Genomic DNA, 13,151 nt, shown 5'->3' on the forward strand with positions numbered 1-13,151 from the left:
TCCCAAAGTGCTGGGATTACAGGCGTGAGCCACCGCACCCAGCCACCTACCATTATTTCTTTGGAGAAAAAGTTATTTTCTTTTATATTCCTGGCTTTCAAATTCTGTATAATATCTAAGATGACTACAATTGACATTGCATATAAATTATACTTTACTTTACTTTGCTCTGTCTTCTTTTTACAATATTTATTTAGGGCCGGGCATGGTGGCTCAAGCCTGTAATCTCAGCACTTTGGGAGGCCGAGGCGGCCGGATCTCCTGAGGTTGGGAGTTCGAGACCAGCCTGACCAACACGGAGAAACCCCATCTCTACTAAAAAAAAACACAAAATTAGCCCAGTGTGGTGGCGCATGCCTGTAATCCCACCTACTCGGGAGGCTGAGGAAGAAGAATCGCTTGAACCCGGGAGGCGGAGGTTGCGGTGAGCCGAGATCACACCACTGCACTCCAGCCTGGGCAACAAGAGCAAAACTCCATCCCCCAAAATAAAAAATAAAAAATAAATAAAAAATAAATTTATTTAGTCTATCCACTCAGGGGCTAAGTTCTCTCTGCCAATTCTCCCCCACAGGTTAACTTTTTAAAATAAGAGTTTCTTCTAAGTTAATAAGAAGCATCTCATATTTTGGGAGTACTGGGGAATTTCATTGCATTTTTCTCCAACAGTATATAATCATATGCAACGGCACTTAGAATTTTTTAAATTCTATTTTATCCTACTCTATTAAATGTTTATCCATTAAAAATAAACAGTAAATAATAAATGTACTTTAACATAGTAATTCTCAAAGTGTGACCTGGGGACACCTGAGGCCCCCATGATTCCTTTGGGAGTTCCATGAGATCAAGATTTTTTTCCTAATTATATTAAAATTGTATTTGTATTGTTTCATTCTTATTCTCTCCGTGTTTGGTGAAGTTTTCCAGAAGCTTTCTGATGTGTGATATTGTGAGATTAAATTCAGAAGCAAATATGAGAATCCAGCTGCTTTTATAAGGCTAGACTTTAAAGACATTTGCAAAAATGTTTTCCTCTCCTCAGCAATTTTTCTGTTTTCTTTAAAAATAAAAACATTGGCCAGGCGAGGTGGCGGGCGCCTGTAGTCCCAGCTACTCGGGAGGCTGAGGCAGGAGAATGGCGTAAACCCGGGAGGCGGAGCTTGCAGTGAGCTGAGATCCGGCCACTGCACTCCAGCCTGGGCGATAGAGCGAGACTCCGTCTCAAAAATAAAAAAATAAAAAAATAAAAAATAAAAACATAGCAGGCTAGGCGCGGTGGCTCATGCCTGTAATCCCAGCACTTTGGCAGGTCGAGGTGGGTGGATCACCTTAAGTCAGGAGTTCAAGACCAGCCTGGCCAATATGATGAACCCTCATCACTACTAAAAATACAAAAATTAGCTGGGTGTGGTGGTGGGCATCTATAATCCTACCTACTCGGGAGGCTGAGCCAGGAGAATCACTTGAATCTGGGACGTGGAGGTTGCAGTGAGCCGAGATTGTGCCACTGCACTCCAGCCTGGATGACAAGAGCAAAACTCCGTCTTAAAAAAAAAATAAAAATAAAAACATATCAGGCAGAAGGGTGTTAATTTAAGAAAAAAGAAATATAAATAAATATTTATGTTAACAGGGGATAAGTTTAGAAATTTTTAGTAAACATAATTGCTACTTTAATAAAAACAAATATTTTTTAAAACTCGCATTTTTACATTCTAAAATACCAACACACATAAACAAAACCTCTTTAGAAAAGCTCTCTGAAGTTCTCGATAATTTTAATGTAAAGGAACCCTGAAATTAAAAAGTTTGAGAACCACTACTTTATCATGTTGCAAGCCCTTAAATGTTTTAAAACTTCATCAATAATTGATGCTAAAAGTAACTACAGTATTTTCTTAAGACCTTTGAGTTATATAATTTAAAAATTACTTGCCTTGCTAATGGGATCAATGTTTATTTTTATTATTTTACACTGCTTTATATTTCGGGGATAAACCTTACTACAGCACAATGAACAATCCTTTTAATTTTTACATCTATCCACTAGGGACAGTAAAATGCCAACAAAGTTCAATGCAAATGTGCTATGCACTATTAAAAGAAAATAATGGAGGCTGGGCCCAGTGGCTCATGCCTGTAATCCCAGAACTTTGGGAGGCTGAGGCAGGCGGATCACCTGAAGTTGGGAGTTCAAGACCAGCCTGGTCAACATGGTAAAACCCTATTTCCACTAAAAATACAAAAATTAGCTGGGCATGGTGGCGCACACCTGTAATCTCAGCTGTTCAGGAGGCTGAGGCAGGAAAATTGCTTGAACTCGGGAGGCAGAGGTTGCAGTGAGCCCAGATCATGCCACTGCACTCCAGCCTGGGCGACAGAGTGAGATTCTGTCTCAAAAAAAGAAAAAAATGGGAGAAAATAAGATATAATACCTACTTTAAAGAAATTTACAATCCAAAGGGAAAGACATAATAATTGTACTTAACTATGCCACCAAGCTTCATGGAACCAGTGGCATGGCATTTGAGCCAAGTTCTAAGCAATGAACAACATTTCAATAAACGGGTTATTAGTTGGAAGCAAAACAGATCAGCACTGTGAAAATAGCAGATGCTTTTTAAAAAAAAGTTTGTATTTTTGGCTGGGTGCCGTGGCTCACACCTGTAATCCCAGTGCTTTGGGAGGCTGAGGCGGGCAGATTATGAGGTCAAGAGACCAAGACCATCCTGGCCAACATGGTGAAACCCCGACTGTACTAAAAATACAAAAATTAGCTGAGTGCGGTGGCACACGCCTGTAGTCCCAGCTACTTGGGAGGCTGAGGCAGGAGAATCACTTGAACCAGGGAGGTGGAGTTTGCAGAGCCAAGATGGCACCACTGCACTCCAGCCTGGCGACAGAGCGAGACTCCATCTAACTAAAAAAAAAAGAAGTTTTTATTTTTAGTAAATAGTAGGTAGACATTCACCATCTTATTGCCGCCATTCCCCCCTCCCCCAGGATTTGGGGGGCAATAAAAAGGCCAAGTGAGAAAAGTAGCTGGGGCAATATATGAAGATCTTTGAAAATCAAGTTAAGGATTTGGGTAGTAAACTCACATTCAACAGAAAACCACTAAGAAGGGTAGTATATCTTCAATGCTAATGATAATAAAAATTTGTAATAAAATGAGAAAGTCTTTGTAACAAGAATAATAAGTTTTCAGGAGTCCTTTACAAAAAAATGAAAACAGTATGTAAGCTAAAAGGGGTATACCATGAGGTCAAACAATGAATGTAAAAAAAGAGCAAAAAGCAATACATAATTCCTCCATTAGACAACAGAGTCAAAAGAAACATAATCACCCTATAATTAAGAAGTTGATCCTATAGTTTTAAAAAGGGGTGAGGGGAGGGAAAGGGAGACAGGAAAGAGAGGTAAGCTTAATAGCCGTATGTGAGTATGGTGACAGGGAATGGGTTCTAAAAACAAGGAAAGGGTTTCAGACTGTAATACAACCAATCCATACTAAGACTGGCTATAATTTTTTCATATAACCAAGGAAGACGTTAAGGGTTTTATCAATAGGAACGGCTATATTCAGGTAAAGTAACATTTCCCAAAAGATAAAATGTAGTCAATAAAGAATTTTAATGTAGACTTACAGTGTTGTAAAGTTCTTCCAGTCTTGGAATGGTAAGGAATTTATGCATGCTTACTCCATTTTCAATAAGAAGTTTTACAAATGCAACTCTATCCATTACAAGAGCATCAAGCATAGCTTGTTCCAAGGATCCAACCTAGGAGTATCAAATTTAATAAGTATATATTTCACATATTCTAATTATACAAACACTTTTATATGTTAAGTCCTTAGGATTTATATTTAATTTGTTCCCAACAGTTTTAGAACAAAATTAGAAAGATGCAACACAGTAAAAAGCTAGTAAGACTTAAGGTGTTTAGGGGATAGATTAAAAGACCTCTCTAGAACAACATTTCTTAAAGAATATTCCACAAACACTACTTCTGTAAGAGAATAAATGTTACATGGGGGGGAAAAACAGAATCCATCATCAATTAAATCTCGGGAAAGAATACCTTAAAGCAATGCTCTCGGTGTTTAGGGAAGGTTTTGTGGTAAGGATTACTTCAATAATTGAGTGCTGTTACTAACATTTAATGGGTAGGGTCAAGGGACATCAGAAATCAAGCAATATGCTGGAGAATTCTACTCAAAAGGAAACTATCCCGCATCCCACAAAACTTTTTATTATCCTGTTGTATGTTCATGAGTGAAAAACCAGTAATTCTGCCTTACAAATGAACACAAAGTATATCATCATGGTTTTTGTTCTACAATGAATTTTCCAAAAATACAACCACCAGATAAGTCAGGCAAAATTGTACTTAGTTTTCTTCAGAACTTTAAAATAAATCATTCATCATTAGGGAAAAGAAATCAATTGACAGCAGTACAACTTATATCATTTGTGCTTAATATAACACATCTGTATCATTCAGCATTTGTAGCTGTCCTTTATATATTAAAGCCTATTTTATAGACTTCAACAGACTTCCAAATCAAATATTGGTAAATTAGTAGAGACACAAAATGTAGGTATTTCACTGAGTTTTATTAATAAAGGTTGTTTTAATATAGTCTGTATATTTTTTAATATTTTGCATATTTCTGTGTATTTTTAAAAATTTAGTACATTACTAAAAACATCTTTGTGGCAAAAATCAATACAAAACCACTGGTTTTTTTACCCATTATTTTCCGATCTTATTCTATCTTCAGAGGTTTAACACACAACTACACAACTTCTCTAGAGGAACTTATATTACCATTTCTTTCTCCAATCTATCTTCAATTTACATCACCTAGCAAGGATACAGTCTTCATGATATTTTAAATATATACTTTCTATTTTTTGAGACAGGGTCTCATTCTGTCACCCAGTGGCACAATCATAGCTCACTGCAGCCTCAAACTCAGGGGTTCAAGGGATGTTCCCACCTCAGCCTCCCACGTAGCTAAGAACTACAGGTGTGTGCCCCGTACCTGCCTTTTTTCTTTTTCTTCTATTTTTTTTTTAAATAGGGACAGGTCTCAAACTCCTGGTCTCAAGTGATCTTCCTACCTCAGCATCCCACAGTACTGGAATTAAGAGGCATGAGCCACCACACCTAGGCCTATTTTAAGTATATACTGATGAAATGTATGCCTTTTACATGATGGCATTTAAAGATGCAAGGTATGTTTTCTGTGACATTTTTCAATACTCAATTCTGTCACAAGGAAAATATTTTCACATGCTTAAAAATAAGGCTTGATTTCCAAGAAAATAATACTTATTAGTTTTCTCTACATTAATAGGCTGTAGTTTATCATGGCATGTTACTATTATTTTACTTAAGATTATTTCCTTCTTTCTCTTATCATATACCAATAATCCTGATGTTATTACTTATTCTAACAGTAATATTCTAACATTATTCTAGTGCCCACTTGGTCTTTCTTTGTCCTACACTTGCAAAGGATGTTTATCTGTTCCCCAGGATATTTAAGTTACCAACAACATACTTGTATTAGTATGTATAACTGCAGCATTTACACTGATTCTTATTATAACTGCAGGCATCTGACTTATTATGTGTTTTATATTGCCAATCTTGAACATCTGTATACTGAAACATTTGTTTTTTATTATAAATCATTTTTTCTGTCTTATTACTGTTAGGGCATTATACATATATTCTTAATTCATGTAATTATGAAATTTCACTTTAGTAGAATAAAACGAGATATAACAAAATTATTGTTTTTAAAACAAGAACATTCTATCTGTGTTTATAATCACTGCCCTAGAACAAAAACTTAATTTTCATATCTGAGGGGAAAAAAGAGACCATTAAAAAAAAAAAGTGTCTGCTTTGTAAGGAGCATTTCCTCAATCACTCAATGCATACTGAACTCCTGGCAAGTAAGAAGAAAAAAGAAAAATAACTGTTCTGCAAATTCTAAGTTTAGCAAGAAGCACAAAATCAAATAGTAACATTATGCAGAAGAAATCCATCAGACAAACCACATATACACAGAAGATAAATGCTTCATCCAAGCCTTTACATCTGAGGAGAACAAAATCCAGTGAAATTACTCAAGGGAAAAATAAGGTTGGTTATAGCCATCACCACAAATGATTAACATTAATTTTTTCCTCTGTAGTCCTGCAAGAGGAGAAGTGACTAAATAAACTGTTTTTTTATTGCTATATAGGAAATACACTTCCATGGTTAAAAAAAAAAGAAAAAATCAAACACTACAAAATGGTATAAAATAAAACTTTCTCTCCTCCAGCCCTCATCTCTCCAAGATGAATCCCATGTTAACAGTTTTAGAAAGGTACTACCATTACAACACAGTACATGTAGATATGCATGAATGTTTGTACATTCATAAGGAGAATTTGCCACAATTAAGATCATACTGTGCATACTTTTCTGCAATTTGCTGTTTATGTTTACTATGTGGACAAAAAGGATCTAGTTCGTCCTCTGTAAAGGCTGGTAATACTTCAAGGTACAGATGAACATTTAATCTGCCCAGCCTCCTATTGATTCAGACATGTAACAAAATTTTAAGTGATTACTACATACCAAGCTGTCAATACAGTAGTCAACAAAACTGAAAAATATTCTTGCCCTCAGAAAGTTTACTTTCTAGGAGAAAGACAAACAAACAATAAATAATAGCTACATTATATGGTTTGTCAGATGGCGACAAAAGTTAGAAAAAAATAGCAGGGAAGAATGCTGGTTTAGGGGGATGCTATTAAAATAGGGTGGACAGAGGAAGTCCAAAGAGGAGACATTTGGTTAGAGGCCAGAAAGACAGGAGGAATTAAGCCCACGTGGGTATCTAGAGAAGAATGTTAAGATAGAGAGACAGGCAAGTACAAAGCCTAGAGATAGGAGCATGCTTGATATGTTCAAAGAGCAAGAACGCCAACAAGGTTAGATAAAAAAGAGCAAAGGGGACAGTAGTAGCATGTAAGGCTCTAGATTATGCTCTAAGTAAATGGAATGTGATTCATCTCCTGTTCGTAAAAGGACAGCAAGTATGAGAGTAGTGAAACCAAAAAGTATGCTACTGAAATAACACAAAAGAAGGATGATGATAGACTAGACCAGGATGATAAAATTAGGTATTTTGAAAGTAGATCTGACAAGATTTACAGATGGAATTGGACTGGAATACATGAGAAAGAGAAAAGTAAAACACTAAAGATTCTCATCTTAGAAACTAGGAAGAAGTTGTTCCCATTTAGTAGGATGAGGAAGATTAAAAAAAGAATAGGTCTAAACATCACGAGGAATGCTAGAATGGATTCTCTTGTATACAGAGCATGAGTTCCAAAGCTTCTTTCAGTTCTAAGATTCTTAGAGATCTATATACTCTATAAAAAAATAAGGTTTTATCTAGAGGCATATATTAAATCCTAAACTGGATCAGAATGGTGTAGAAAGACTTAGCTAACCTATTTTTGAACTATTGGCAGAAAAGTAAAATGTCAAGTCAGTTCACAGTTCCCGCAAATACTTTTTTATTACTTAGTGTAATTTAATTGTATTGTGTATGTAGATTATTTACATACCAGCCACTGCTGTCCATAAACAAATACATGATTTTTGGCAATGTCAACTCTATCCCATGCCAATGTAAGGATAAGCTGGTCAAATGCAGATGCATTAGTACCTAATCGAATAAAGAAAATAGTTGACAGGTTCAATTAATTTATCTCCATTAAAAGGTGAACACTTTTTTTTTTTTTTTTTAAGAGATGGGGTCTTGGTCTGTTGCTCAGGATAAAGTGCAAAGGTGATCATGGCTCACTGCAACCTCGAATTCCTGGGTTCAAGTGTACCTCCCGCCTTAGCTCCTGAGTAGCTGAGACTACAGATGAGCACCACCACATCCAGCTAATTTTTTAACTTTTTGTAGAGACAGAGTCTCACTTGTTGACCAGGCGGGTCTCAAACTCCCAGCCTCAAGTGATCCTGCCACTTGGGCCTCCCAGTGTGCTGGGATTACAAGTGTGAGCCACAGTGCCCAGCACAAACATTTATGACATCTCCCCACCATTCTTCAGTTAACTTACACAGTTGGTGTCAGCCACCATTCAGAAGTAGCCTGCCTCAGAGAGATAAGATAAGCCCCAGGGTTAAGAATTTTACCTTTCCAACTACAAACAACATATTCCCATTCATTGCAAACATTTAGAAATACAGAAAAATGAGAAGAAAACAAAGATGAACTGTTTCTATCACAGAGAGAGCACTATCAGGATTCTGAAAACAGCCTGTCAGGTACTTTTCTGTGCATATACAAGCCCATACATAAACTTTCCATTTTTTATTCAAAAATGGGTTCAAACTACAAAAGTGTTCAGTAGCTTGCTTTATGTACCTGGATATCATACCTTGGTTCTTCTTAAAATTATGTATAAATCTACCTTATATATACTTAGGTGAGCCACAATTTATTTAACAAATACTTCAAATGGTAGATATTCAAGTTATTTTGAATTTTTTGCTGAGTATGTTTTTTGTGCACATGCTTGATTATTCAAATAGGATGATATTCTAGAAGTCAAATTACTAGGTACAAGGATATATACTTTAAGGTTTTTGATATACTCCAAAATACTTCAGATTGCTTCTACCATCTACCAGGGGAGGGGTACAACCATAACCATTTCTCCATGTGCCATGGAGAGGGGAGTTTCCTTTTCTTTTCTTTTTTGAGGCCAGGTCTCTCTCTGTTGCCCAGGCTGGGGTGCAGTGGCGTGGGCTTGGTTCACTGCAACCTCTGCCTCCTGGGCTCAACTGACCCTCCCACCTCAGCCTCTCAAGTAGCTGGGACCACTGGTGCATGGCACCACACCAGGCTAATTTTTGTATTTTTTGTAGAGACAGGGTTTTGCCAAGTTGCCCAGACTGATCTCAAACTCCTGGGCTCAAGCGATCTGCTTGTCTCAGCCTCCCCAAAATGTATTACTGTAACATTGGCCATCCTTCCGTATTTTCTCTAAGTATTTGGATTCCTCTACCAATTATCTATTACTTAAGTTCTGACCCATTTTTCCACAAGGTAGTCATCTTTTTCTTATTAATTTTTAACAGCTCTTTTTGATCCCTCCACTTCAGCATTTCTACTCCTTAGTTTCCTCATCTATAAAATGAGTAAAACCACAGGAAATCTGACTCGCAGGAATAAAATGAGATAATGTAAACCACTTAAATACAGTGGTTAATACACAGAAAGGTACATGGTAAATAATGAATATGGTACTTTCTTTTTAACCTTTTTATTTATTTATTTATTTTTCTGAGACACAGTTTCACTCTGTCACCCAGGCTGTAGTGCAGTGGTGTGATCCTGGCTCACTGCAACCTCTGCCTCCCAGGTTCAAGCAATTCTTGTGCCTCAGCCTCCAGAGTAGCTGGGACTAAAGGCTCCCACTACCACCCCCGGCTAATTTTTGTATTATTAGTAGAGACGAGAGTCAGCCGACGCAGCCTTATTTTTATGCAATTCCATTTATTATTTTTTTTTCCTTTTTGGTTTCTAGGTTTCCTATCACTTGTGATCTCTTGATACCATGATCCCAGATGATATAAATATATTTTATCACAGTATTTTAAAAATGCTTAATGTATTGGCAATTTATTATGGTCTAATATGCAAGAAAATTCTTGTAAATAAAAGGACAGTATCCTCTTAATGTGATGGGTTCCTGCATATCACTCCACACTAACTTTCAGGTAGACAGATGGGATACTGTCATAGTTCCTAATTTCTGAGAAGATATTTCACTATAATGTTGTTGTATCTGTTGGATGTCTTTGGGGAGACAATGAGAGGATCAGTGTGTGTGTGTGCTTCAATCCCTTAGTCCTAGAAGATACCACTAGTTTTCAAACTTTCCCTTCATAATGAAGAGAGCATGTTTTAAAATCCTATCTTTAAATTCTATCAACTAACACTTTATAACCTTTAAACACTTATTTTTCAGTTGATTAAGAAAGTGACACATTTTTATTTATTTTTAGAGACAGGATCTTGCTCTCACCCAGGCTGGAGTGCAGTGGTGTGATAATGGCTCACTGTAACCTCAAACCCTAGGCTCAAGCAATCCTTCCGCTTCAGCCTCCTGAACAGCTGGGACTACAGAGTGCACACCACCATGCCCAGCTAATTTTTGTTTGTTGTGAAATAGGGTCTTGCTCTGTTGCCCAGACTGGAGTACAGCGGCATGATCACAGCTCACTGCAGCCTCAACCTTCCAGGCTCAAGTGATTCCACCTCAACCTCCCAAGTAGCTGGGACTACAGGCACATGCCACCATGCCCAGGTAATTTTTAAATTTTTTGTAGAGATGGGTCTATCTTGTCCAGGCTGGTCTTGAACTCCTGGCCTCAAGTGATCCTCCTGCTTTGGCTCTCAAAGTGTTGGGATCACAGGTGTGAGCCACCGTGCCTGGCTCAGGATGTTAGACATTCTTAATAGGACTATTAAATAGGTTTGGTGGCATAAACCTTGCTAAAAACTTTTATTTTTTAAATTCTACAAGATTAAATCAAAAGTTACCTTACTGCCAAGGAAACCAACATTGTATTTTTCACAAAGAAAAATGACTGAAAATTCACTTTGCAAGTATTTAGCCATGTTAAATGCTTCTATATTTTACAAACATACACATATACACATACACACACACACATCCATACATAAAATAAATAAAAGGTTTTACAAATAAAAAAGTTCTTAGAGGCTTACCTTTAAGCAGTGCAGTAAGTATTGCTACATCTATATCTTGATGTTCATCTGACCCAATATGGAAAACAGTGATCTATATAAAGATAAATTCATAACATTATGCCTTTATATTTTTAAAACAAAGGCATCATAAGACCCAGTAATATCAAACTCTATGGGGGGGCAAAATACATATATATGCATCTAGGAATCTATGTATTATGTATACATAAACATACATACACATAATATATTTATGTATACAGTTAGTAACTTTATTTCAACCAAAAAAACCAAAAAATTTAAAAAACTTTATCATTTACCAAATAAAATGGCAAAAATACTAAAAATATTTGCTTTCATATGATATTCTGACCTATCTTATGGCCCTTACTAAAGTAAGAAATTTAGGGGCTGAGGTTATAGATTCTTTATCAGGGTAAATAAATCCTACAGTTCCTTCCACAGAATGAACATTTGCATGTTCACACAATGTATGTATTCTTGAAAGATAAATGTTTGTTTTGGTCAGTCTTTTTACTATAAACGTCCTTAAATTACTTGAAACATAGCACCATTTCAGAAATTGTAATTTAATAACATTTTTCATAAAGTGAAAGATGGCCAGGCCCATGGCTCATGCTTGTAATCCCAGCAATTTGGGAGACCAAAGTGGGTGGATCACCTGAGGTTGGGAGTTTGAGACCAACCTGGCCAACACAGTGAAACACCGTCTCTAGGGAAAATACAAAAATTAGCCAGGCATGATGGTGTATGCCTGTAGTCCCAGCTACTTGGGAGGCTGAGGCGGGAGAGAATCGCTTGCACCCGGGAGATGGAGGTTGCAGTGAGCTGAGATTGCACCACAGCACTCCAGCTTGAGCAATGGAGCAAGACTCTGTCTCAAAAAACCAAAAACCAAAAAACAAACAAACAAACAAAGAAAACAAAGAAAAGAAAGTAAAACATTATTATAACCGCAATACAAAATTTTTGGCCAACTTTATTTCATAGTTTACAAAAACTTGCAATGAAAAATACAGCAAATCAAATCATGTTATGTATCTATTTATAGGCTTGCTAAAAAATTTTATCTCTGAAAACTTAAGCCCATGTTTACATGACTGAAACAAAGCAGCACTGATCTTTAATTTAATAGGCTTAAGCACATTAAAAATTTTTTTCAAAATATTTTATTACAGAAACCATAAACAACTCTTTATAGTTCTTCCTTGGTACCGAACATTATCTGTTGAGACCTAGTTACTTTTCCTAAAACTTTTCCTAAAACAGAAGCACAAATACACAGTCTCAATACCGTATAAAAATCTACAGGCCTCCTTCTATGATACCTCTCAACTTGAACAGACCAATAAATGACATATTTTTACAGTTAATAAAGATTTCAAAGTTTAAAATCCAAATAAAAACAAACGTATTTCACAAATTTAGAATGTATTTTGAATGAAAGAAAAAAGGCCTATCAGCTGAAATCCACTCACAAGCTCCTTTCTTTTCATGCACTCCATCAGTGTTTGAAATAAATGAACTGCTTCATTCTGGCCAAAGTTAAATGTTTTTTTGATAGTGGAAATAATATCAGGCTCTGCTGCATCAGGAAGATTCCTGGAATAAAAGGAAACATAATTCACTGATTTCATCTTCCATTATTTGTAAGATCAACATGAAGTACAGGTAGATTCATGTAAGACCTTTGAAAACAATGTATTAACATTACATACTTCACCTCGGGTGGGATTATTTTCTCCTTCATGAGACTCCCAACACAAATCTTAGAAGGAAAATAAATGAAATGGAGTGATTTTTCTCTTTGAATTACTTTGTGAATTTTATCAAAAAGTATATGTACTCACATAAGATATTTTATAAAAATTTGAAGATATTATGATGTATAAACTAATATTCCACCACGATGTTCTTAAACATAGGCACTCACATTTTTCTTTTTTGAATACTTAATACATTTTCATGGCTCAAAAATATAGCAGAAAATATAAAATGCTAAAATATTAAAATTAATAGTGAAAGTCTCCTTCCCACTGTCTTTCATCTGCCCAGTTCTATCACAACTATTTTCAGGAATCATTTACTTATATAACTTTCCAAGATATCTTTCTGCATATACAAATAATTATCCCCTCTCCTTTTATTCTATAAAACAGTGGCACAATATATATGCTTCTCTGCACCTTCCTTTTTGCATATACATATTTTGGTAATCTCCTCAAAACCATCCTTACTCAGCTATAAACCATTTCTTTGTACAGCTACACCATAACTAATCTAGTCTTCTCATGTTCTATTTTGTTTCAATCTTTTA

At 36.1% G+C, this 13,151-nt stretch overlaps 1 protein-coding gene across 5 annotated transcripts in view; it reads right to left on the reverse strand.

The window, feature by feature from the left end:
* Positions 1–13,151, reverse strand: part of TRPM7 (transient receptor potential cation channel subfamily M member 7) — a 130,598-nt gene that overhangs the window by 62,928 nt on the left and 54,519 nt on the right. For all 5 annotated transcript variants that reach the window (XM_030930713.1, XM_010356602.2, XM_010356603.2 and 2 more), the window contains 4 exons: positions 12,313–12,436; positions 10,832–10,904; positions 7,647–7,747; positions 3,651–3,785 (listed from right to left, as the gene is read on the reverse strand). In XM_030930713.1, coding sequence (XP_030786573.1) covers positions 3,651–3,785; positions 7,647–7,747; positions 10,832–10,904; positions 12,313–12,436 — 433 coding nt within the window. The remainder of the gene's footprint in view (positions 1–3,650; positions 3,786–7,646; positions 7,748–10,831; positions 10,905–12,312; positions 12,437–13,151) is intronic.

This window comes from Rhinopithecus roxellana, chromosome 5 (genome assembly GCF_007565055.1).
Source record: "Rhinopithecus roxellana isolate Shanxi Qingling chromosome 5, ASM756505v1, whole genome shotgun sequence".
NCBI classification, from domain to species: domain Eukaryota; kingdom Metazoa; phylum Chordata; class Mammalia; order Primates; family Cercopithecidae; genus Rhinopithecus; species Rhinopithecus roxellana.